General features: G+C 41.8%; 1 protein-coding gene across 1 annotated transcript in view; it reads right to left on the bottom strand.

Moving 5' to 3' along the window:
- Positions 1-23,065, bottom strand: part of lyst (lysosomal trafficking regulator) — a 116,793-nt gene that overhangs the window by 28,595 nt on the left and 65,133 nt on the right. Inside the window, exons 12-28 of the mRNA XM_036126047.1 lie at positions 19,707-20,073; positions 19,453-19,609; positions 19,164-19,337; positions 18,613-18,773; positions 17,127-17,317; positions 16,552-16,797; positions 15,176-15,349; positions 14,257-14,406; positions 12,118-12,255; positions 11,837-12,035; positions 11,600-11,728; positions 9,173-9,782; positions 8,917-9,097; positions 6,141-6,310; positions 3,326-3,556; positions 2,985-3,151; positions 96-248 (exon numbers count right to left, since the gene is read on the bottom strand). Coding sequence (XP_035981940.1) covers positions 96-248; positions 2,985-3,151; positions 3,326-3,556; positions 6,141-6,310; positions 8,917-9,097; positions 9,173-9,782; positions 11,600-11,728; positions 11,837-12,035; positions 12,118-12,255; positions 14,257-14,406; positions 15,176-15,349; positions 16,552-16,797; positions 17,127-17,317; positions 18,613-18,773; positions 19,164-19,337; positions 19,453-19,609; positions 19,707-20,073 — 3,598 coding nt within the window. The remainder of the gene's footprint in view (positions 1-95; positions 249-2,984; positions 3,152-3,325; positions 3,557-6,140; positions 6,311-8,916; positions 9,098-9,172; positions 9,783-11,599; positions 11,729-11,836; positions 12,036-12,117; positions 12,256-14,256; positions 14,407-15,175; positions 15,350-16,551; positions 16,798-17,126; positions 17,318-18,612; positions 18,774-19,163; positions 19,338-19,452; positions 19,610-19,706; positions 20,074-23,065) is intronic.

The raw sequence follows: 23,065 nt of genomic DNA, 5'->3' as shown, positions 1-23,065 counted from the left end.
GACACGAGGTTCAATACACCGACCAGTGAGACAGACAGAACCGAACAATAAAAAAAACAATAAAACAATCAATGCATCAAACTCGCAGCGTTCACCTGCGATGCTCCTACGCTTCTGATAGATGGCGTGATGCGGCGAGGTCGGCGTATTCACGGCGCTGCTCATCTTCGCAGGTTCCTGGTTGGCCGTCGTCTTTATGAACTCGATGGCAGACTGGAGGACTCTGAACTGTAAGGCCACAGCCATTTCTATAGGAACACATTGAACATGCTTATTTTAAAGGGTTTCTTCCGTAGTTTTAAATTCAACCCGTGTTTCCCAGTCACATTGTTCCGTTTAACCAACAACTTTGTTGTAAGAGTTGAAACGGTTACCTAAATCTACCAAAAAAATTAATAAATACAGATCACTGTCAGCTCTGTACTAAACACAAACAACTAGATTCAGTTCTTTGAAGATTCGTGACATTAATAATAGAATAAAAGATGACACCAAAGGTTTAGTTATGGACAAAAAAAAGTATTACCTTCATGCTTCTATTAAAATCAATGGGGGGAAATGGATGCTGAGCGCTTTTAGTACAATACACTAGATCAGGGGTTCCCCTCCCCGGGGGTCGCGAGTTGATCTAAAATGTCTGACTTTACAATGTCAGAGATATAATTGTTGTATTATAGATAATTTGTGCCTTTAATCAAGGGAAAGTTTTTTTTTTTCCTTCAAAATTTACGACTTTTCAACATAAGAAAACATCAAAGTTTTTCTCTCGCAAATATTTGAAATTTATCATAACATTTCTGAGCTTTTTAGTGGAAATTTACTTCTCTGTTGCCAAGAATTTATTTTCTCTAATCTACAATGAATAAAAAAAATTCTGATTTTTTTGGGGGGAAATTACAAAAATAAAGAACATTACGAGAATAAAGTCATAATATTACGAGAATAAAGTCACATAGTCGTTTCCTTAATCAATTCAAAGCCCTGACACTACTAATAACTTGATGCTGATTTGCTAAAAAGATTTAGTGTCTATGCAATCCTTAAAACCGATACCAGAGTATAACTTTATGCACAACATTCCTCATTTAAACACAAGGGAAGAGTTTCCATAAAATTACGACTTTATTCTAGCAGTTTTGTGACTATATTCTCGTAAGCTCCAAAAAGAAAAGAAGCCTAACCAGCCTCTGGGGGGGGGGCCGCCGGTCTCTGCTGCTTAGTTTGGGGGTCACAGGCTGAGGAGTTTGGAGGCCCTTGCACTAGTTTATCTGATCGTGATGTCACCTCCTCCATGGGAGCAGAAGCAGTTTACTGGATCGAAGCATTTAGGTATTGGCTAACACGATGACTAGGAGGTAAGGCCTTACAGGAGCTATTCTTGCATAAATCATCAATCTACAGCGAGAAAGAATATTCATAAGTGGAAAACATTTAGGACAGTTAACAAAAGTTGCAAATAACCCCGAAATACCTCGATCTCAGAGTCTAGAGGCCTCAGTTAGCATGTTGGTGTTTGTCAAAGCAAGTTTGGAAACAAAGGGATCGCTTTATTTGAAAAAGAGTTGGCAGGAAAAATAACCTTCTCTCCAAATGAACTCATCTGAAGCGTCTGAATGAGCCAGAAGCCCTTTGGAGAAAACGGACCAACCGAGAGAAGTTTGGGCGTAAAACAACGACAACATGTTTGGAGAAAACCGCAAAATATAAGCACCAACACCTTGTAGCCACTGTTAAACACAGGGGGGTGAAGGAGGGGATAACCCGGCTTTATTTAAATAAATTGACCACGACTTCCTCAGAAAGTGTCAAATGTGAAGCCATCTGTCAGATCGGCCTAAACTGGGTCATCAACGGGAGAATGATCCCAAACAGCAGCCAACCTACAATGGGGAGGTGCTCTGGTGGAGTTATTGTTGCTAAAGGTGGTTCTACAAGCTGTTAAATCATGGGGCGTAATAAGTTTTCCAAGGAGGCAGATCATCTATCTTCACCATATAATATAGAAAGGATTCCTGGATCAATGTGTGCTTTTTTGTTTTTTGTCTCTCTGCTCTGTCTTCTGTAACCCCCAGTCGGTCGAGGCAGATTTTGTTTGTTTGTTTGGTTTCTTTGGATCCCCATTAGCTTCAGCATCAGCTAAAAGCTATTAGCGTTCATACTGAGCCTGGTTCTGCTTCTGCTGAAGGTTTTCCTTCCTGCTAAAGGGGAGTTTTCCTCTCCACTGTCACTTCATGCATGCTCAGTATGAGGGTTTGCTGCAAAACCACCAACAATGCAGACTGCTGTCCACTTTGTCTCTACGCTCTTTCAGGAGGAGTGAATGCTGCTTTTCAAGACTTGATGTAATCTGCTGGGTTTCCTTAGATAGGAAACTTTTTGACCAATCTGTCTGGAGGATTTGATTGAATTTGACTTTGTAAAGTGCCTTGAGATGACGTTGGTTGGTAATTGGCACTATATAAATAAAATTGAATTGAGGTTTTTGCCATTGCATCTTCCTTTTTGTGTGCAGCAAATAATGACAATGTTGACTCTCCTGGCAAGGAACACAACCCTAGAAATGAAATAGGATGTAATTTTTTTTTTATTATAAATTATTATAATGCAAAAATAATGGCTGATTCTTTTGTGCTCTGATCACGGATCAGTCCTAATTTACTCTCACTTTTCGATATATGACAGAAAAAAAAGGCAAACCGCAGTCATCATTTGACTACAGAAGAAAATAATATACCATCCGTCCCAAATTGTATTCCGAAGGTAAAATGCAGTGGAGTCGCCACATAATAGGGAGGAGACATTTTCAGAGTCAATTTGAGATGTGAGATCTGATTTGTACTTTTTTTTTCTCCCCACTTTCTGCAAGCAGAACTGGACAGCTGGGCTTCGTCCTCCACAGCCGAAGGCAGCACATTTATAAGCCTCGCTTGCTGCCTGGATGTGTATTGAATTTCAGAAAAAAAAAAAAAAAAAACAGCCCTCACCCTGGGTGCGTCTCATCTTGCTGGTTTGCATGAAACCCAGCAGGGTGATGAGGTCTTCGATGATGCGGAAGTACTGGGAGCCCGAGGAGCTGCAGGAGTGGATCGTCACCGCGACTAACATCTGCTGGATGTCACACACCAGGAGCTTGTAATCGTTCAGGGGAATGCTGCAGAGAGGTGGCCAGAAGGACAAGATAATAATAATAATAAAAAAAATAAAAACACACACAATCGGTCTGCCTTTTATTCATGCAGGAAATCCCAACAGAAAGTGAGATGAATGATTTAACGCGCGTCTCTGTTGTTCTGATACGACTTCTCCTCGGTTCTGGCTGCCTCACCCGTTCTCCATGCCATTGAGGGTGGACAGCGTGTTGAAGAGCACGTAGAGCAGCCCGTGGTCTAGCAGGATGTCTGCCAGCTTGGGGCAGGCGTTGACGAGCTGCAGCAGCATACAAAGGATGTTGTGCACCAAGGAGTTCTCATAAAGGGAGTTTTCAATGAGGCCCAACACTGGGATGATGCAGCGCTTTCTGAAAGGTGAGATATTTTCCATTTCCTCCAGGTCAAGACTGGACAAAAAAAAAAAAAACGAGGAAAAAATATAAGCGACAGCATCTACTAACATACAGCTCCAGTGATAACTATCCATACATCGACTGGAGATATGGACATTAAATTATTCTTCTGCTTTTTTTTTAAACTCTACTTATTGAAGATCACATGCAATAAGGACAAAGAAAAACTCAATATGCAAAAAAAAATAAATAAAGTATTGCAATGATTGATACCTGCAGAAGATATCTACTAACATAGAAACCTGAGTTGATCTTTGTTTTCAAAACCTGAGAGTGAAATGGAGGGGGGTAGTTGCTGTCAAACTATACTATATATATATAAGTTATATATGAGTAAATAAATACCAAATGTAGGGTAAAAAATTAAAAGTAAATGGCGGTAGATCCAAATTAGATGTAAGGGCACCTTTGAGAAATATACGTTTCCATAATTCACAATTTTCTTCTAATTTTGTTTTGTGTAGCCTGATGGAGAATGTAAATATTACCATTACAAAAATATTGTAAATAATATGAATAACCACACCAGTCCTACCTGGCTGGATCCGTTTCTTAGTGATTGCCTTTCTGGCTGCCACACTCAAAATCCCAAACAAGTATTTAGTCGTCGCGGTTAATGATAGTTAATGATAGATAACTCATCACAACTGAAAAGCCGTTCTCGATTATTAATGCATTGAAGGCGTTCAGCAAGATCTGCATGGCATTTGAATTTAACGTGTTACTGTTGCTATTATTTTCTCCAGTCCGCTCAACCTTCTGCTGGAGAAAGCTTTCACAGTTAGACGAGACGAAGCGTAACAGTTTTGGCCATAGTATAAAGAGGTTTGGAGGAGTCAAACTGAGGCTTTCAAACCTAAAACACTGCACCAATTGTCAAGCAGGGCGGTGGTAGCGTCATGCTCTGGACAGGCACTGCAAAAAGGGAACTAAAAGTAAGTAAAATGTTCTTGAAATCAGTGTATTTGTACTTGATTTGAGCAGGTAAATAAGATGATCTGCCATTGGAATAAGATTTTTGCATTTAAAATAGGATTAACTCATCTCCATCATCTTATTTCAAGTGCAGTGTATCTAATTATCTTATTTTAGGGGTCCAAATACTCATTCCATTGGCAGATAATCTTATTTACCTGCTCAAATCAAGGACAAATTTCAAGAAAATGTTACTTATCTTAAGTTTTTTTTCCAAACTGGACTTTGGAAAGTGCCTTGAGATGACATGTTTCATGAATGGGCGCTTTATAAATAAAATTGAAAGTTGCAGTGGGCTTCACTACCAATTGTTGCTCAAAGCAAGATGGATGGACGAACCCGCAGGACGTCTTCTAAGTTCTTCAACATTCCCTTTAACTCCAAGCCTGGCCCAGATCCCATTTATTCGCCCAAATGAATCCCATATGTGTATTTTATGACAGTCTGAACATTTTTTTTTTCAGATGATGCCTGGATATTTCTCATATGTGGTCCCACATCGGACATTTTTTTCCAAAGCCACCCCAGTCTGTTGCAGTCAACTAGATTTTTATGTCCAACTGTACGAGACTCTCAATGCTGCAGTGGAGGAGGCAGGAAGCAGCAACACCAAAAGTAAAACAAAAGCGTGACGAAGCGTGCCAGACGCCGCTGAGATGTGTAGCATCCATATTTACTGCTGTAAACCCAGCGCTCTGCGTGGGGGCATAAATGTTAAAAATGGAGTGTGATCACTGCAAAAATGGAACTAAAGGTAAGTAAAATTTTCTTGAAATTAGTGTCATTTTCCTTGATTTGAGCAGCTAAATAAGACTATTTGCCAATGGAATAAGAGTTTTGCACTTTAAATAAGAACATTTCATCTCCATCATGTTATTTCAAGTGCATGATATCTAATTATCTTATCTTAGGGGTAAAAATACTCACTCCACTGGCAAATAGTCTTATTTAGCTGCTCAAATCAAGGGAAAATATACTACTTTTAAGAAAACTTGACTTACTTTGAGTTCCCTTTTTTGCAGTGATCGCAGTGGTGTGAACATGGCCTCAGTTGGCCTAGTTCATGTCTAATGGAAAAAATAACCATAATACACATGAAAATAGGTTTTGGGATGGATAAAGCAGGCTAACATTAAGCTTGTTTAACAAGCCCTATTAGGAATATCTGATGATGCTTAAATTGGTGTTTGTTCCCATTTAAACAATAAGCAACAAGTAAACAAAAGGCATATAGTTGAGGTTTGCGCTCTAGGAGCTTTTACCCATATAATAGTGGAGATGTTTGCATTCATTTGAACAATGTATGCGTAGTTTTGACCACATGTGGTTTAAAAAAAGTCCACAATAATTTTAATTGGTTTTAAAATTCACCTAAGTGGTTTGTAAAATAAAAAACAAAGAAATCATAAAAAAAACCTAGACATGATATTACATGTATATCTGCAGGAGATAGGCATCAGGCCCCTGTGACCCTGCATGGATTAGTTGGGTGTAGATGATGGATAGATGGATGGGTGAAATTTCTACAATAATGTGAGCTAAAGATAAAAAATTAATAAAAAAAATAGCAATTGCTTGATATGAAAGTAGTGCCTAGACTCACTCGTCCTCCAAACCCATGGGCCGGCCAAACAGCATCTCCAGGAAGCTTTCCAGAAGCCCCTGGCTCCCCTGGTGGATGTACAGCTGGTTGGCCAGCAGAGAGAAGCCGTGGTTCTTCAAGAACTTCTCCTTCTGTTCTTTCTGAGCTCTGGTGAAATAGGCGTCTAGGAGCTGGAAGCAATAAAAAGGAACAAAATAGTCTGTAAACCCAAATTATCCATAGTAACGCACACAGAACGAGAGCCGGGGAAAACCCAGACGAGCCTTTGAAGGTTTCCAAAACTCAACACCATGTTGGTTGTTACACAGCTGGTTTTAAAATACAAACAACATAATTTAACGCAACTATGTGAGATACAGACGGAAACAACCAACCAAAGTCAAGCTACCTGGACGGGTTCTACACTGCAAAAATAGACCTAAAAATAAGATTGTTTTTCTTGAAATTAAAGTATTTTTCCTTGACTTGAGCAGATAAATAGGACTATTTGCCAATGGAATAAGATTTTTGCACTTAAAATAGGAACAATTCATCTCCATCATCTCATTTCAAGTGCAGTATATCTAATTATCTTATTTTAGGGGTAAAAATACTCATTCCATTGGCAAATAATCTTATTTACCTGCTCAAATCAAGAACAAATACATTAATTTCAAGAAAATGTTACCGTATTTTCCGGACTATAGGTCGCTCCGGAGTACAAGTCGCACCAGCCATAAAATGCATAATAAAGAAGGAAAAAAACATATATAAGTTGCACTGGAGTATAAGTCGCAGTTTTCGGGGAAATTTATTTGATAATATACAACATCAAGAACAGACATGTCATCTTGAAAGGCAATTTTAAATAAAAATAGAACGGAGGCAACAACAGGCTGAATAATTGTACGGTTAGCTTACGCTACATGACACAACTGAGAACGTGCCTGGTATGTTAACATAACATATTAAAAGCTATTCAGATAACTATAGCATAAATAACATGCAAAGAAGTTAACCAAAGCGCCCGTGTCACTCCAAATCACTAAAATCGAGTGAAATCTTCATCCTCGCACTGCAAAAAGAGAACTAAAAATAAGTAGAATTTTCTTTAAATGAATGTATTTGCACTTGATTTGAGCAGGTAAATAAGATTATCTGCCAATGGAATGAGTATTTTTACCCATAAAATAAGATAATTAGATATACAGCACTTGAAATAAGATGATGGAGATGAATTGTCCCTATTTTAAGTGCAAAAATCTTATTTCATTGGCAAATTATCTTATTTACATGCTCAAATCAAGGAAACATACTCTCATTTCAAGAAGATTTTTCTTATTTTTAGTTCTATTTTTGCAGTGCGGTGTCACTTTCAAATAACTCCGGAGGTAGAAGATGCGGCACTTCTGCTTCTACGTCGCTTTACGTCTGATTCAACACAGGCCTAGAGCGCCCTCTTGTGGTTTGGTGTGAAAATAACAGGTGTAATGATATACCGGTAAAAATGTGTAATAATTTCACACATAAGTCGCTCCAGAGTATAAGTCGCACCCCGGGCCAAACTATGAAAAAAAACTGCGACTTATAGTGCGGAAAATACGCACCTTATTTTTAGTTCTCTTTTTGCAGTAACATTTGCATAGGGCGAAGACATCAATGAAAACGAATGGCGTTCACAGAAACGCGCGAGTAGAGTTGATAATATACAACATCAAGAACAGACATGTCATCTAGAAAGGCAATTTTAAATAAGGAGGCAACAACAGGCTGAATAATTGTACGGTTAGCTTACACTACATGACAACTGAGAACGTGCCTGGTATGTTAACATAACATATTAAAAGCTATTCAGATAACTATAGCATAAATAACATGCGAAGAAGTTAACCAAAGCGACCGTATCACTCCAAATAACTAAAATCCAGTGAAATCTTCATCCTCGGTGTCACTTTCAAATAACTCCGTTAACTCCGGAGGTAGAAGATGCGGCACTTCCGCTTCTACGTCGCTTTACGTCTGATTCAACGCAGGCCTAGAGCGCCCTCTTGTGGTTTGGTGTGAAAATAACAGGTGTAATGATATACCGGTAAAAATGTGTAATAATTTCACACATAAGTTGCTCCCCCGCAGTGGTGGTTCTAGACCAAATTTAGCAGGGGGGCCAGGGTGGGGCCAGTGTTTTTTCACAGGGGCACAGAACAAAAGATTGGGGGGGGATAAACAGGTCAACATTTCGTCGTTGGATATATTAAGTAAGTCAAAGAGCCAATTGTGGCTTTGGAACTGCAAGTTGCAGACCCTTGATCTTTTCTTAATACAGCGGGAGCTTAACGTGAAACAGCTTAATTTTTTTTTTATTATTGTTATTTTTGTATATTTATTTTTTAATTATTTTGTTATTTTATTATTGGGTAAAACCATAAATGTAAAAAACACAACTGATCCAAATGACCAGTCAGTCACGGTATCTTTGTCAACATTTATCATCCTAAGAAATTTAATATCATGTTTTCAGTACAGGGGCCATAAGAGGGGCTAGGAACTGTTCTACAGGGGCACTGGCCCCTGTTGGCCCCTGTCTAGAACCGCCCCTGCTCCCACGGCCAAACTATGAAAAAAAAATGCGACTTATAGTGCGGAAAATACGGTACTTATTTTTAGTTCTCTTTTTGCAGTAACGTTTGCATAGGGTGAAGACATCAATGAAAACGAATGACGTTCACAGAAAAACGCGCGAGTAGAGCGATTGTTCGCGCGAGGTTACGAAGAGCAGCTGAAGACGAGAGACACCCACCTTCATGACTCCCTGCTGGACGAGAGGCGAGGGATGATTGACCAGGACAATGAGCGCCTCTGGCTGGATGAGCTTGTCCATCACCTCCTCGAGCATGAGGTCAGGCAGCAGCAGCAGGACGCCCCTCAGGAGATCATAGAGTCCGCAGCAGACCAGCACCAAGCAGTCCTCAGTACTGGACCTGAGACACAAAACCTGCTTTTAGTACAGAGTCTGGAACAGGAGAGGGCCGTCGTGATTGACGTGCCGCAGCGACCTGTCGTTGGTCTCGGCCTTGCTGTGTGTCCGGTCAGAGCCGGGTGAGTAGGTGTAGTTTTCCCAGTCTTCAGGCATGGAGGCTCGGTCCGCCGCACTGGGCCAGCGGGACGCCGCCAAGGAGCCGTTAGGGAAGGGGAAGGCCAGGCCCAGGCTGGTCAGGTTGCTGTGGCTCCTCTGGAAGGACTGGATCCCCTTCAGGCTGTCGGGGCGACGCGGCGCCTCCTCGCCGGCCCAGTCCTCGCACTCCACCACCCCCACGCTGCCCTCGGCCAGGCTGTCCACCTCTGCCGACTCGTCCCGCTCCTCCTCCACGCTGATGGACGGGGTGCGCGGCGAGGCGGCCTCCTCCTTGGAGTCGCAGATCGTCTTGGCTGATTCGCAGCTGCTCAGGAGCTGCTCGTCCCCGCCGACCTTCCTGAGGGTCTCCGTGCTGCCGAGAGCGTGCCGGGAGGCGAGGGAGGCGCCGTCGCCTTCGGCCGCCTCGCTCGAGCTGCCGTGGCCGAGCCGAGGCGTCACCAGAGGCGAGGAGTACGGAGACGGAGCCAAGCTGGGGGGCCGTAGGGACTGATCGTCCCCTCCGTGTTCAGGCGAAGGAGCGTGAAGATGGCCTGAAAAAAAAAAACACCAGATGAGAACTTGTTCAGGTGTTATGTATATCAGGGGTGTCAAACTCATTTTGGTTTAGGGGCCTCATGCAGCTTAATCTGATCTCAAGAGGGCCACACGAGTAAACTCATTGCAAGATTAAATAGAACTAATAAATATGGACTTTTTGTTGATTTTTATATTAAGTTAATTTCACTTTTACACAATATATTATGAATAACCTCAGCGTTTTTAAGAAAAGTATGTGCAATTTCAACAATACCTTCTACTCAGTTAAACATTTACTTGTGCATTATGCATAAGAACTGATCACAGTGATTATACAATGTTGAAAAACATTTATTCACATTTTTTGGAACTTAACACTGTCCTGCATGACAAAAACATCAAACAGATAAAAATTAAGAAATGATTTGAATTTTTCCACACCTGAAGCTTAATCTGCTAATTAAAACACAGCGCCCCTCGTGGACAATATAGGAACTGCATATTTTCAATTAAACAAAGTACATGTTTTTTTCAATAATTGTTTTATCATTCTTTTCCTTTTATCTTGTGCACTTGTGAAAGTCAAATCTGATGAGCTCTTTGTGGCACCTTAGTGCCACATTGCCAGACAGGACACTGGGGAAAAAAAATAAATAAAATTTTTTATAATGATAATGCATTTAGCCACCGGGCCGGACCGGATCCGGCCCGCGGGCCGTATGTTTGACACCCCTGGTATATATCCTGACCTATCTTACAGAATGCCACGTTGCTCTTTTTGTCTTAAGCACCAATACTTAGGCGTAGATATAATTTCACACAGGATTAATTTATGTTACAGTCTAAAAGATTCCCAACACCAGCTGCTGGATTGTGGCAAATCAGGAAAACCTCCATTTAGTCTGAAGGTAATCAAGAGCGTTGTCAAGCTTTCTGCTTTGGGATCTCATCACTAGGGAACCGGCACAAGTATCAAACCTGCGCTGGTTTCCTCAGTCTGCAGGTTTCCTATGTAAATGTGGGAGATTTCTGCACCTTCACCATCAGTTACAGCCATGCTACGGAGGGGAAAAACGTCATTAGGGTTTTCATCGGTAAGGCAGGATGCGGCAGATGTTGTTTGTCTTAAAGATGCAACACGTTGCAGAGAGTACAATTAGGTGCGCATGGTGTGACTGTTGTAAAATTATATTGTAAACTCTATTAACCATTGCACACGTGTTGTTCGCCCCTCTCCTGTTCCTCCCTGACAACGATCCCAAGACGTCTCTTTTACAATTTACCAAGAACATTTTGCATTTAAATTGAAGTCTGAAGAAGTCACAACATTCACTGGTTTGTCCGCAACTTGCCTGTAGGTGCAATTTGGAGGTGTGTGTGTGCTGCTTTCCATGCATGATCATGACATGTTTTTTTCTCATCTTATTTACCGGCTGCAAGGAGTGACCCTTTCTGTTTCAGCCTGAGGAATAATGGGACTGTCATGCACATTGCATATACTAAATAAAATATATCAGGCTACTTCAGAGGCTGGCCGTCGGTGTGGGGATGAGGATTAGGCCGACATGGCCAGTTCTTCAGTTCCTTTCATAATCAAGTAAAGCAAACCTCAAAAATACAGAACAGCAAACAATTCCTATATTTGAGCTTTTTAACATATCCATTATGCTAAAAAAGACATGTGTGATTCCCCAGAGAGAGCAAACTGAGCTAATACAGCTATAAACCACAGCATCTTGCATGCTTTTAGTGTAATTTAGACCGCAGAAGTCTTGGCTAATGTTCTTCTATGGAACAAAATGATTATTCGTATTTAATCCTCTATGTGTACCTTCATGGAGACCGTCAGCGAAAACAGTCGGGGAGAGGGACATGACCGAGCTGCTGGCAGACCTTCCTCCGCTGTTGGAGCGTCTCAAGTACATAATGGACTGCACCTTCTCCTGGTACAGCTTCCCATCTGAGAAACGGCGACATCAGAGAGAGCGCAGCGGGTTGAATCGACGGGGCTGTGATTTTAGTCCGGTGCTGTGTTCAGCCGGTAAACCTCTTTAAACCGCCTCCTTACCTATGTGCAGCGAGAAGTAGAAGCTGGACGGAGTGTGGCAGACGTAGGTGTTGGTGGGCGGGTGCACGGCCAGCAGGAAGTTACAGATGAGCTTCAGCAGATCCATGTCCGGAGGAGAGCCCAGCACTTCCTGGATAATTTTGATGAAGGACAGACACACTTCCTGAGGGATGGCTTTTAGATGGTCGTCCCGGTGCTCCTTGATAGAAACGCATTCTTAGTAACAGCGAATGAGAGGAAGCGGCGTGCGGCACTGGAGCAGAATTATAGGGCTGGGCTACCTGTAACACCTGGCAGGTGAGCAGGAAGCGATGCACGACTTCGGCGTTCAGGAACTGGCGGATGTTGTAGACCTGATGCGGGTGGTGCATCCTGATGAGGATCTCTAGAGCGGCGAGCAGCGTTTCCCACACACCACACTGACAGAAGAAACAGGGATGTAGGTCATGCACATAATTACACTGAGATTTAGTCAGGCACTGTTCTTGAGCACCTTTTTCATCCAATTCAAATGAATTCATGATTTGTGCCAATCAAAGTCACACCCCTGGCAGCTCCAGATGCAGGCGAGAACATCATTTAAACAAACGGATGTAAATGGAGGAGTGAGACAAAAACATGTATTGACAAAAAACATTTCAAGAGGCTTTTGCTGGAGGAGTAAAGGAATTTGGACTGAATTTTCCAGCAGCAGGCAAGTGACCACGGACAGATTTAGATTTAAATAGACGTCACTGTTGAGTGTTAATCTCTGACCTTTAGTGCACCCCCTGGCAAATGAAATTATTGTTACCAGTTACCACTGGTGACGGCCATAAACTCAACAAATGCATGCAGTAAACTTTATATGAAAAATGATTGCAAACTAGTTTAGACTGGGACGTACTGGAGCTCGCTATCATGAAAAGTGCAGGATGAAGATTTTGTTGTCTCTATCTAAAATCGAAGCAGTATTTACCTTATTTTTTAGACTATAAGGCACACTTAAAATCCTTAAATTTTCTCAAAAATCTATGGTGCGCCTTATATATGATTACCGTTGTGCTTACTGACCGATTTTATGTGTTACATTGCACTCAGAAATCTGTAAAAATGTGTAAGTATAACTTTGGTTAGCAAACAAAGTCGCTTCATTCTATGTATATCCGGAGCATTACGGTACACTGTGTCACTACCTGATCGGACCACTGAGCTGTCTACAGGACTGCCTGACTGTAATGTCCAAACTAGAAGTGCATTCATGTAAAGGCCCCCACATACACGGGTGTAGTTCACTCTGCAGAGCTCTGTGCGTACTAAAGGCCCACTCTGCACATACAGGTAAGTGCAGAGCTCAAATTTAACAACTTCTCGGCAGCAAGAAGTCTTTACATTGAAACTGTTTTATATGTGACACTGAGCCGCTCCAAGCAGGCGGTCTCCAGGACGCGCAGCATCACATCATATGCCCATTCCTATTTCCTTTTTTGTATTTTTTGGTATTCTTTTTGATCCATTGTATATATGAAGATTAACTGTATATAACTGAATGCACCTTCCCTACTCTGCACCTTCTTGTATGAGCCGATGTGACGAGTGAATTTCTCCATTGTGAGATCAATAAAGACCATCTTATCTTATCTTAACCCCTCTCTGTTCTTTCTCACTGACAGGTGGGAGCCTGCTGGAAAAGAAACGGCTCTAGTTGCTCAGCTAGCTAATCTCACATTTTGCCATTTATTTTTATTTTTTTTTCGGCAGAAAGTGTGGGAATTGTAGGAATTTACCACAATAACTGTAGGCAACAGTACGCTCGACTATGAAGGATAAAACGTCCGCGGAGAGTCAAGCGTGGAGTCCCCGCAGCTCACAGTACGAGCACAGTACACCCGAATATGTGGGAACCTTTAGGCAGACCGCGCCCAGAGGACACGCTAGCAACAATAAACCAAGTAAGCTAATTCAATATAAAATGTAAGTTTATTTTGGCCTCTTGGATAGAGAGCTGTGTACGTGAAGGGGCGGAGTGATATAACACACTTGGGAGGAATACTTACACTGAAAAAACTGAACTAAAAATAAGTAAAATGTTCGTAAAATTAGTGCTTTTTTCCTTGATTTGAGCAGGTAAATAAGATGATCTGCGAATAGAATAGGATTTTTGCACTTAAAATAAAAACAATTCATCTCCATCATCTTATTTTAAGTGCAGGATGTCCAATTATCTTATTTTAGGAGTAAAAATACTCGTTCCATTGGCAGATAATCTTATTTACCTGCTCAAATCAAGGAAAAATACACAAATTTTACTTATTTTTAGATCTGTTTTTGCAGTGTAGTGCGCCTTATGATCCGAAAAATATGGTGAGTTTGCTCGTGAGGTAAGAACAGCTGTGCGTGTAAAAAAAAAAAGAAGAAGAAAAGCCCATCTGTGTGTTCACCTCAGCCTTGGCCCATATCTTCCAGTCCAGCAGAATGTCTGAGAGCAGCCGGATATCCTGAACCACAGCGACAGACTCGGTGTCCAATCGAAACTGACCGTCGTCCCCCAGGACGAGGACCGATCCACTGCAACAGCCGTCCAGCAGAGTCTACGGAGACAGCATGTGTCAGGGCTTGAGTGCTGCTCCGACTAATCAGGCGCACAAACCGACACATTGATTGATGCAGACGATGCAAAGAGAGCGAGAAAAATCCATAGATTTGCGATTAAATTATTGCAGGGCTCACGACTGCATCATGAATGGATTGCATTTACACACTAAGCAGCCTTGGCAGCATGGATGAAAGTCTGATCTGTCGCCAGCCTCACTGCAGTGGTCATAAATCTTCAGTCCTTTAAGACTCTGGTAGCTTCTGGGAATACATATTAAAACCTGACACACTAGAAACTAAATAGGATGGCAAGGCTGAAGGGTTGCATTAAACAGGTTCTCTGAAAAGAGAGATTTAATTTACAGCTTGAATAGAATAACACAAAATGGAGGGAGAAGGGGGAAAAAAAAATAAAAAATTGTGACAGCACGACATGTTCCCTTTCACATTGGAATAATTATGAGCCGGTATTATCACTAATCAACACAGTTCTCTGCTCACAATAAAAAGATGTAGAAACCTAAGGAGAGGCAGGCAATCAGAGGTGCTGGAGACGTCTGAGGGAGCTCAGCGTTTCATCAAGTCAGAGTATGTTTCAGCCCAGCTCTATTACACACGCGGCCAGAGGCTCACGTAACAGCAGGGCCACCGACACGGAGACGGACCGGATCGTTTCCACGGAGGCGAAGAAAAAAAAAAAACAACAAACAGGCGGCGGAGCATAGCGGGGACAGGACCGGCGACGGGGTTCAGGGTGCGACTCACTTTCAGCATGTGATACCCTACGACGCATTTGGACTTGATGAGGACCTGGTGGATCATGGAGTAACCGTGGTAGCAGTCCATCTCGTGGATGCGGTGCTGGTTGTGCTTGCAGAGAGACAGCAGCACCTGCAGGGCCAGAGCCTGGGTCTTCTCGCAGTCGCTCAGCTCCACCGTCTGGACGCCGCAGAAGCCCAGAGACAAGGGAGACAGAAGAAAGCAGAAAGCCCCGTTCACAACACTCTTTAAACAAAAAAAAAAAATTATAAATAAATAAAAATGATGCACAAAAAAAAAAGCAGCGTTTTTACGCCAAGGGAAAGGAGCAAACTGTAACGTGAAAGTAATGTAACATTGAGTATCTGATTGCTTTCCCAACTGCTATACAACATAAACACACCTTTAGAAGCAGCCGTTCTTATTCAAATTATTTACCGTATTTTCCGGACTAAAAGTCGCAGTTTTTTTTTCATAGTTTGGGTGCGACTTATACTCTGGAGCGACTTATGTGTGAAATTATTACACATTTTTACCGGTATATCATTACACCTGTTATTGTCACACCAAACCACAAGAGGGCGCTCTAGGTCTGTGTTGAATCAGACGTAAGCGACGTAGAAGCGGAAGTGTCTTCGACCTCCGGAGTTAACGGAGTTATTTGAAAGTGACACAGAGGCTGAAGATTTCACTGGATTTTAGTTATTTGGAGTGACACGGGTGCTTTGGTTAACTTCTTCGCATGTTATTTATGCTATAGTTATTTGAATAGCTTTTAATATGTTATGTTAACATACCAGGCACGTTGAACTCAACTCAACTCAAACTTTATTTATAAAGCACATTTAAAACAACCGGGGTTGACCAAAGTGCTGTACAGATAAAAGATAAAAACTGAATGCTAAAATACATAAACACAATGCAAAAAGAAAAATTGAATGCAGATAAAAAATATAATAGGATAAATGTTTCAATTTAAATAAAATATTAAAATAAATTATAATTTGCCAAATGTCCAGTTCTCAGTTGTGTCATGTAGCGTAAGCTAACCGTACAATTATTCAGCCTGTTGTTGCCTCCGTTCTATTTTTATTTAAAATTGCCTTTCAAGAGGACATGTCTGTTCTTGATGTTGTATATTATCAAATAAATTTCCCCCAAAAAATGCGACTTATACTCCAGTGCGACATATATAAGTTTTTTCCTTCTTTATTATGCATTTTATGGCTGGTGCGACTTGTACTCCGGAGCGACTTATAGTCCGGAAAATACGGTACTTCTTTTGTTCAATAAAAAAAACAAAAAAACAATAGGACCGCTTACAAGAACGATGCTTATAAAAACACACGGCCAGTAACAGAGCGGCTTCTTTTATGTCCTACCTGTGCAAAGAGGAAGACAAAGTTGCCCGTCCCCCCGATCTTGTGCAGGACACTCTGCAGGCCGTGGGTTTCGGCGGGAAGCAGGGATCTAAAGGCGTTTGCGTCCAGGGAAATGCTCTGCGCCTCCTTGGAGCTGAAGGGCCGCTGGGTGACCACCGTCCTGGCCTGGCCTTTCAGTCTGATCACAGGCTCGTATATTGTGTAGACTCGTGGACTGCTGGGGGCGTACACTATTGCCAAGCTCTCCTGTCGAGGGGGACACCAAACGCCCCCACAATTATCACTTCAACCGAAATGCGGCAACATATTTCCTCTGTTTTGTTTTAAATACTAAAGAGTCAGCAATGGGAGCATTTTATACTTGACATTGTAATTAGCAGCGTTGTTAACCAATTCATTAATGTTTAATGTTCACTGTCATAACTATTTTCATTAGGGTAAAAATTATTGCATTTCAGTCAATCCACAGGAAATATTTCATATGCAACATGAATAAAAGCGGCAGGGCATAAAATAAATAAACAAGCGTGACATATTTGCATCAGTTCTTTGCTCTAGGCGGAGAAAAGACTTACAACCAGCGCTGTCCTGTCGATGTCTTTGTTCTTCATCAGAATCTCACAGACGTCCTCGCACTCGAGGCCGTCCTGAGAGACGAACTTGGAGATTGAGCCACTTGACTTGCCGTACTTGCAGGGCATGATTGACGTGAGGTCTGGTCCGCTGGAGTACAGGAAGAAGGCCTCCTCAGATGCTATTCGCGACCCTGACACACGGGCAAGTAAACAACACAGGAGTGAATTTCTTCCTTCCCTCTCTCTCTCTTTTTTTTTTTTATTTAACATGTTTAAATTCAACCAAGTACAAATGTCATGACTTATCCATTTAAAAACTACTCCATCAATAATCTTTAATGCAAGTGTATATGGCAATCCTGCAATATGGAAGCCTTAAGGTGCCATATGGTGCACATGCCATGTTTTCTCTTGGTGTCGCATTAAAGTCAGAAGAAGACGCTGCACAGCACTTTGAATCGTCTTGTTACTGAAAGGTGCTCGCCCTGTTGCCGAATCCAACAAGCTTGTGGGAAAACATCAGTGCTCAGACTGCTATTCACAGGGACATGGGAGCAGCATGAGAAGCACTCAGTCCCAATCTTTAATGTAAATCCTGCGCGTTAGGATACAGTCTATGGAATCTACCACTAGGGGGCAGCAGTGAGGTCAGACTACAGCAGAAAAAAACGGCTGAAGTAAGAGTTTAGAGTAGAATGAGGCCAAAAACCTAATATTTTCCAAGTGCATCATTTCATTAAGATGCAGTGCCTTGAAAAAAAAAAGTATTTATACCCCTTAAATTGTCAGCATATTTTAAGATTACAATCATAAACTGACAATTTTAGCAAGCCATGCCTTTGTGTTCAGCTCGTTTCGCTTATTTATCTAAAAAAAAAAAAACACACAATGACGCAACCATTTGCACTTCAATATCAATCTGTGATTAGCTTTATCCTAGCGTACATCCAGCTCTTTAACAAAATGCTTCAAAACGCAAAAAGGGGACTTTTTGATCGACACACAAAGCAATATGCATTGTAGAAAAAAAACTCTTTGGGGCCCTTATGGTGAAACATGATGGCGCACTGCAAAAACAGAACTAAAAATAAGTAATATTTTCTTAAAAAGAGTGTATCTGTCCTTGAATTGAGCAGGTAAATAATCTTATCTGCCAATGGAATGAGTATTTTGACCCCTAAAATAAGATAATTAGACATACTGCACTTGAAATAAGATGATAGAGATATGTTGTCCCTATTTTAAGTGCAAAAGTCTTATTCCATTGGCAGATCATCTTATTTACCTGCACAATTCAAGGACAGATACACTCTTTTTAAGAAAATATTACTTATTTTTAGTTCTGTTTTTGCAGTGCGGCAGCATCATGCTGTGGGCTTACTTTGTTTTCTGGAGGTCAACAGACGCTGGTGAGGTTCTATAAGTGGATGGATGGAGCTACAGACTAGAAGAAAACCTGATAGGTGAATATCAGAGGGTGTCCTACCATTGAAGAGAAGCACGGTGCCCATGCTCCAGCGCTCGGCCTGCTTTACCAGCTCCTCGGAGGAGACAGCGCAATGGCCCAACATGCAGAAGGTTTTGTTACTGTCAGATGATAAGCTGGACTTGCGAGGCAGAGCGTAGTCCAGAGAAACCTCAGATTTCCTTGATGAAAAAAAAAAAAAGAGTCTGTAACTTTAATTGTTAATGAGTGCACTGCAAAAAGGGAACTAAAATTAGGTAAATTATTCTTGAAATGAGTGCATTTTTTCTTGATTTGAGCAGGTAAATTAGATTATTTGCCAATGGTATAAGATGTTTGCACTTAAAGTAGGAACAATGCATCTTCATCATCTTATTTCAAGTGCAGAATATCTAAATATCTTATTTTAGGGGTAGAACTACTAATCCCATTGGCAAATGGTCTTATTTACCAGCTCAAATCAATGAAAAATACACTAATTTCTAGAAAATGTTACTTACTTTTAGCTCCCTTTTTGCAGTGTGACAACCACAAAGCCAAACCTTTGCGTATCTCAGACAGGTTGCTCTCACCTGATACCACACACCCACACGACGACACGGCCGTGGACGTTCTTCTTGCCCTCGGGCTGCTGGCTGTACGTGAGGCCGAGGTGCTGCCACCGCCCTCGTCTGAACAACCCCTCGCCTGACTCCGCCTGCGCCAGCAGCCCCGCTTTTATCTCGTCGTTTGGGTCGATGCAAATCCTGCGAGCAGAGAAGCGTGAACACCTGAAAGCTCGCCGGCCCGTTTTACCCGAGAGACGGCGGCCAGCTCGGCTCAGAGGACCCTTCGACCCGCGGTGTAAGCCGGAGCGCCCACCTGAAGGTGAGAGAGCCTTTAGAGAAGTCTGCCCACACTTGAAGCATCAGCGCCTTGGAGCCCATGGAGAGGATATGAACGAGGCTTTCTTCCGCTGCTTTTGTTGCAGGCGGAGTCGAGGCGCGATGGGACTCCGCCGCAGGGCCGACGCTTTCGTCTGGGGGGAAAAAACACAAAAAAAACAAAAAACATGAAGCAAATCTGACAGCGTGTTCATCTTCAAGTGGATCAAGCAGAATCTCGACGCAACGAACCCTTGTCCTCGCTTTTCTCCTCCAGCTCGGTCAACCGCAGCCACATGGAGGCGCTGAAGCCGGGGGCCATGTGGGGCCAGCAGTTCTGCCCTACCAGAGGCAGGTGAAGGGGGGCCGTGTGCCAGGGTGACGACCAGAGGTGGCTCGGTCGGCGGTGCTCTGGTTCCCCCTCCCTGCGGCCGGGAGAAAGTTTCCCCTTCCAGAGCACGCTGACGCTTTTGCCTCCGGCAGCAGAAGTCTGCCTGGAGCCCGGGGACGAGCCTCCAGGCGTCGAGGCCCCGTGGAGGATGGGAAAGGTCAGGAAGTGAAGAGGCTCCATGTTCATGTTGGCTTCGACAATTTGCAGGATACCCCTCAGTAATATAGCCTATAAACACAGCAGATTAAGGGTGAGGCTATGAGCACACCAACGTGGCAGACTCCTGAAATTATCCAGGAAACTTTAAAATGCAATAAAACACGTCCCTTTGAACTTGTCTTTTAATTCAGAAGAATGGTTAAACATTAGAAAAGGTTAGCCGCACTAAGATTGTGCACGAAACTACGAAACAATATTTGGGTCGGGGTAATAAATTATAAAATCCAAGAGTCCCTGTTTTAATTGTTACTAGTAGGAGACATAGTGTCACCCAGGATCTGCCTGTGATTGGTTAGTCTGCCCCTCCCTGCCTGAGAGGAGCTTAAACCACCAGATTCAGATACAGTAAATGTTTCATTTATCTATTTTTGTGATAAGCTGTGTAAGATCCTTACATTCATCCACCGCGAACCATTTTGGACCTCGTGTTCAGCCTAACTTCTTGGTATTTTGGATGTTCAGAGATTGCAGAAGAGACCGACAGAGCCTCTGCGGGAGAACCGACTACAGCTGACCAAGGCGGAGACAAATGGTCAGAAAGACAGGTTGCTTTTATCAGAGTGAACGTCTACATCTAAAGCAAGGCGCCGTTTGGTTGGACTAATCAATATTTAGCCTATGAGGTAGAAATTCCTTACCCAGCTCAAGCTAATATTTTCATAGATGCTGAGAAGCTTGTTGATTATACAGCATACTCATGTGTAAATTTCAATAATAGCAAGTACATTCCAGTAAAATATGACCTCACATATGTTATCAAATATCATTCTTAAATCGGTTGTGATGTATTTAGACCAACCGTTTCCAAATGTTTCTCCATTTATTGTTGGACAATTTTTGTACTAATTATCTTTAGAAGATATTTTGGCATTTGTTTGGGCTTTTCTAAATTTTCTAAATGTTTGATTTTGATAGAAATGCTTGAAAAATTGTTTATTGTTTTATGAGCTGTGAATTGAGCATGTTATTTATGTGCAGTTAAAAATAAAGCAGATTTGTCTAAATTTAAGTGTACTTTTCTTGAAACAAGATTTTTCACATTTTACAACCCGTACAAAAACTTCAAACTCTTGTGAAATGTCAAAAAAGCTTGTTGTAATTCATTAATGACTCAAAACAAGATTTTTTTCAAGACTATTTCACTTATCAAGATTTTCAAGTTGTATTGTCTTGAAACAAGTTAGTATATCTCACTGAAATTTATCTCCCTAGATGGTTTTGACTTGCCTTAAGTGTGATAAGACGTTTTGGCTTGAAATGAGAGAATTATACTTGATAAGATTTTGTGTTTTTCCAGTGTAGTTTGTGTTTCTTTAGGTACATCATTAGTAACTAGAGCTTAGTTTGATTAATCATGAATTTAATTTAATTTTTCTTTATTGATTTAACTTATATACAATACATACAATTTATAAGTGGGTTGGTATTGATCTAAAGAAAAACTTATAGAAACCTTCTGATTCTATAAATGTGTGAAAAGGTCGCTCAAAGGCAGGAACAGGATTAATCCTTCAGACTGATGTGTCGTAGATTATAGGACTGAGTGATTCTGATTGATTGTTTATAAACCTTCATTTAAAAGGGAAAGATCACACAATACCCACTTTATTAGCCCTTAAATACATTTTCTTGTGTGCTCGGGGTACTAGGAGTGCAGAAAATGGGAATGTCATCTTTTCCCGGAGCTGCATAGATGTCTATATATTTATTTTTTTTCCAAGCCATTCAGTTTCCTCTGTTCTCCATTATGTTTTTCAAACTATTACATCACAGCATTTGTTGTGGAGCTGCTTAACAAAGACAGTGAACTTCTAGCTAGCAAATTTAGTGAATCCGGCATTTTATATTTCTAACCGAGCTGAAGTATAACGTTTGTTCGTTGCGTGTTTTAACCCACGCAATTCATTCACTGAGCTATATTATACACTGGAGTGCTGATTTTGCCGAAAAACTGAAGTCACTGGCCGCCATCTTGCTACTCCCTACTCTCACAGAATCCAATAGGATTTGGTTGCAACAACAAGCAGTTTTCTGGCTGTGTGAAAACGTTTCACAGGTAATTCTACAGTCAGTGGATGTACTAACACTATCAAGTACTAGGAAATTAGGTGCTGAAATGTTTTACATGTAATCATATTAAATTTATATATATGTATATACACTCACCGGCCACTTTATTAGGTACACCTGTCCAACTGCTCGTTAACACTTAATTTCTAAGCAGCCAATCACATGGCGGCAACTCAGTGCATTTAGGCATGTAGACATGGTCAAGAGAATCTCCTGCGGTTCAAACCGAGCATCAGTATGGGGAAGAAAGGTGATTTGAGTGACTTTGAACGTGGCATGATTGTTGGTGCCAGAAGGGCTGGTCTGAGTATTTCAGAAACTGCTAATCTACTGGGATTTTCACGCACAACCATCTCTAGGGTTTACAGAGAATGGTCCGAAAAAGAAAAAACATCCAGTGAGCGGCAGTTCTGTGGGCGCAAATGCCTTGTTGATGCCAGAGGTCAGAGGAGAATGGCCAGACTGGTTCGAGCTGATAGAAGGGCAACAGTGACTCAAATAACCACCCGTTACAACCAAGGTGGGCAGAAGAGCATCTCTGAACGCACAGTACGTCGAACTTTGAGGCAGATGGGCTACAGCAGCAGAAGACCACATCGGGTGCCACTCCTTTCAGCTAAGAACAGGAAACTGAGGCTACAATTTGCACAAGCTCATCGAAATTGGACAATAGAAGATTGGAAAAACGTTGCCTGGTCTGATGAGTCTCGATTTCTGCTGCGACAGTCGGATGGCAGGGTCAGAATTTGGCGTCTACAACATGAAAGCATGGATCCATCCTGCCTTGTATCAACGGTTCAGGCTGGTGGTGGTGGTGTCATGGTGTGGGGAATATTTTCTTGGCACTCTTTGGGCCCCTTGGTACCAATTGAGCATCGTTGCAAAGCCACAGCCTACCTGAGTATTGTTGCTGACCATGTCCATCCCTTTA

The sequence above is a fragment of the Fundulus heteroclitus genome, chromosome 22, assembly GCF_011125445.2.
Source record: "Fundulus heteroclitus isolate FHET01 chromosome 22, MU-UCD_Fhet_4.1, whole genome shotgun sequence".
Lineage (NCBI taxonomy): Eukaryota > Metazoa > Chordata > Actinopteri > Cyprinodontiformes > Fundulidae > Fundulus > Fundulus heteroclitus.
The sequence above is the reverse complement of the archived record's forward strand: the minus strand, read 5'-3'. Positions and strand labels throughout refer to the sequence as shown.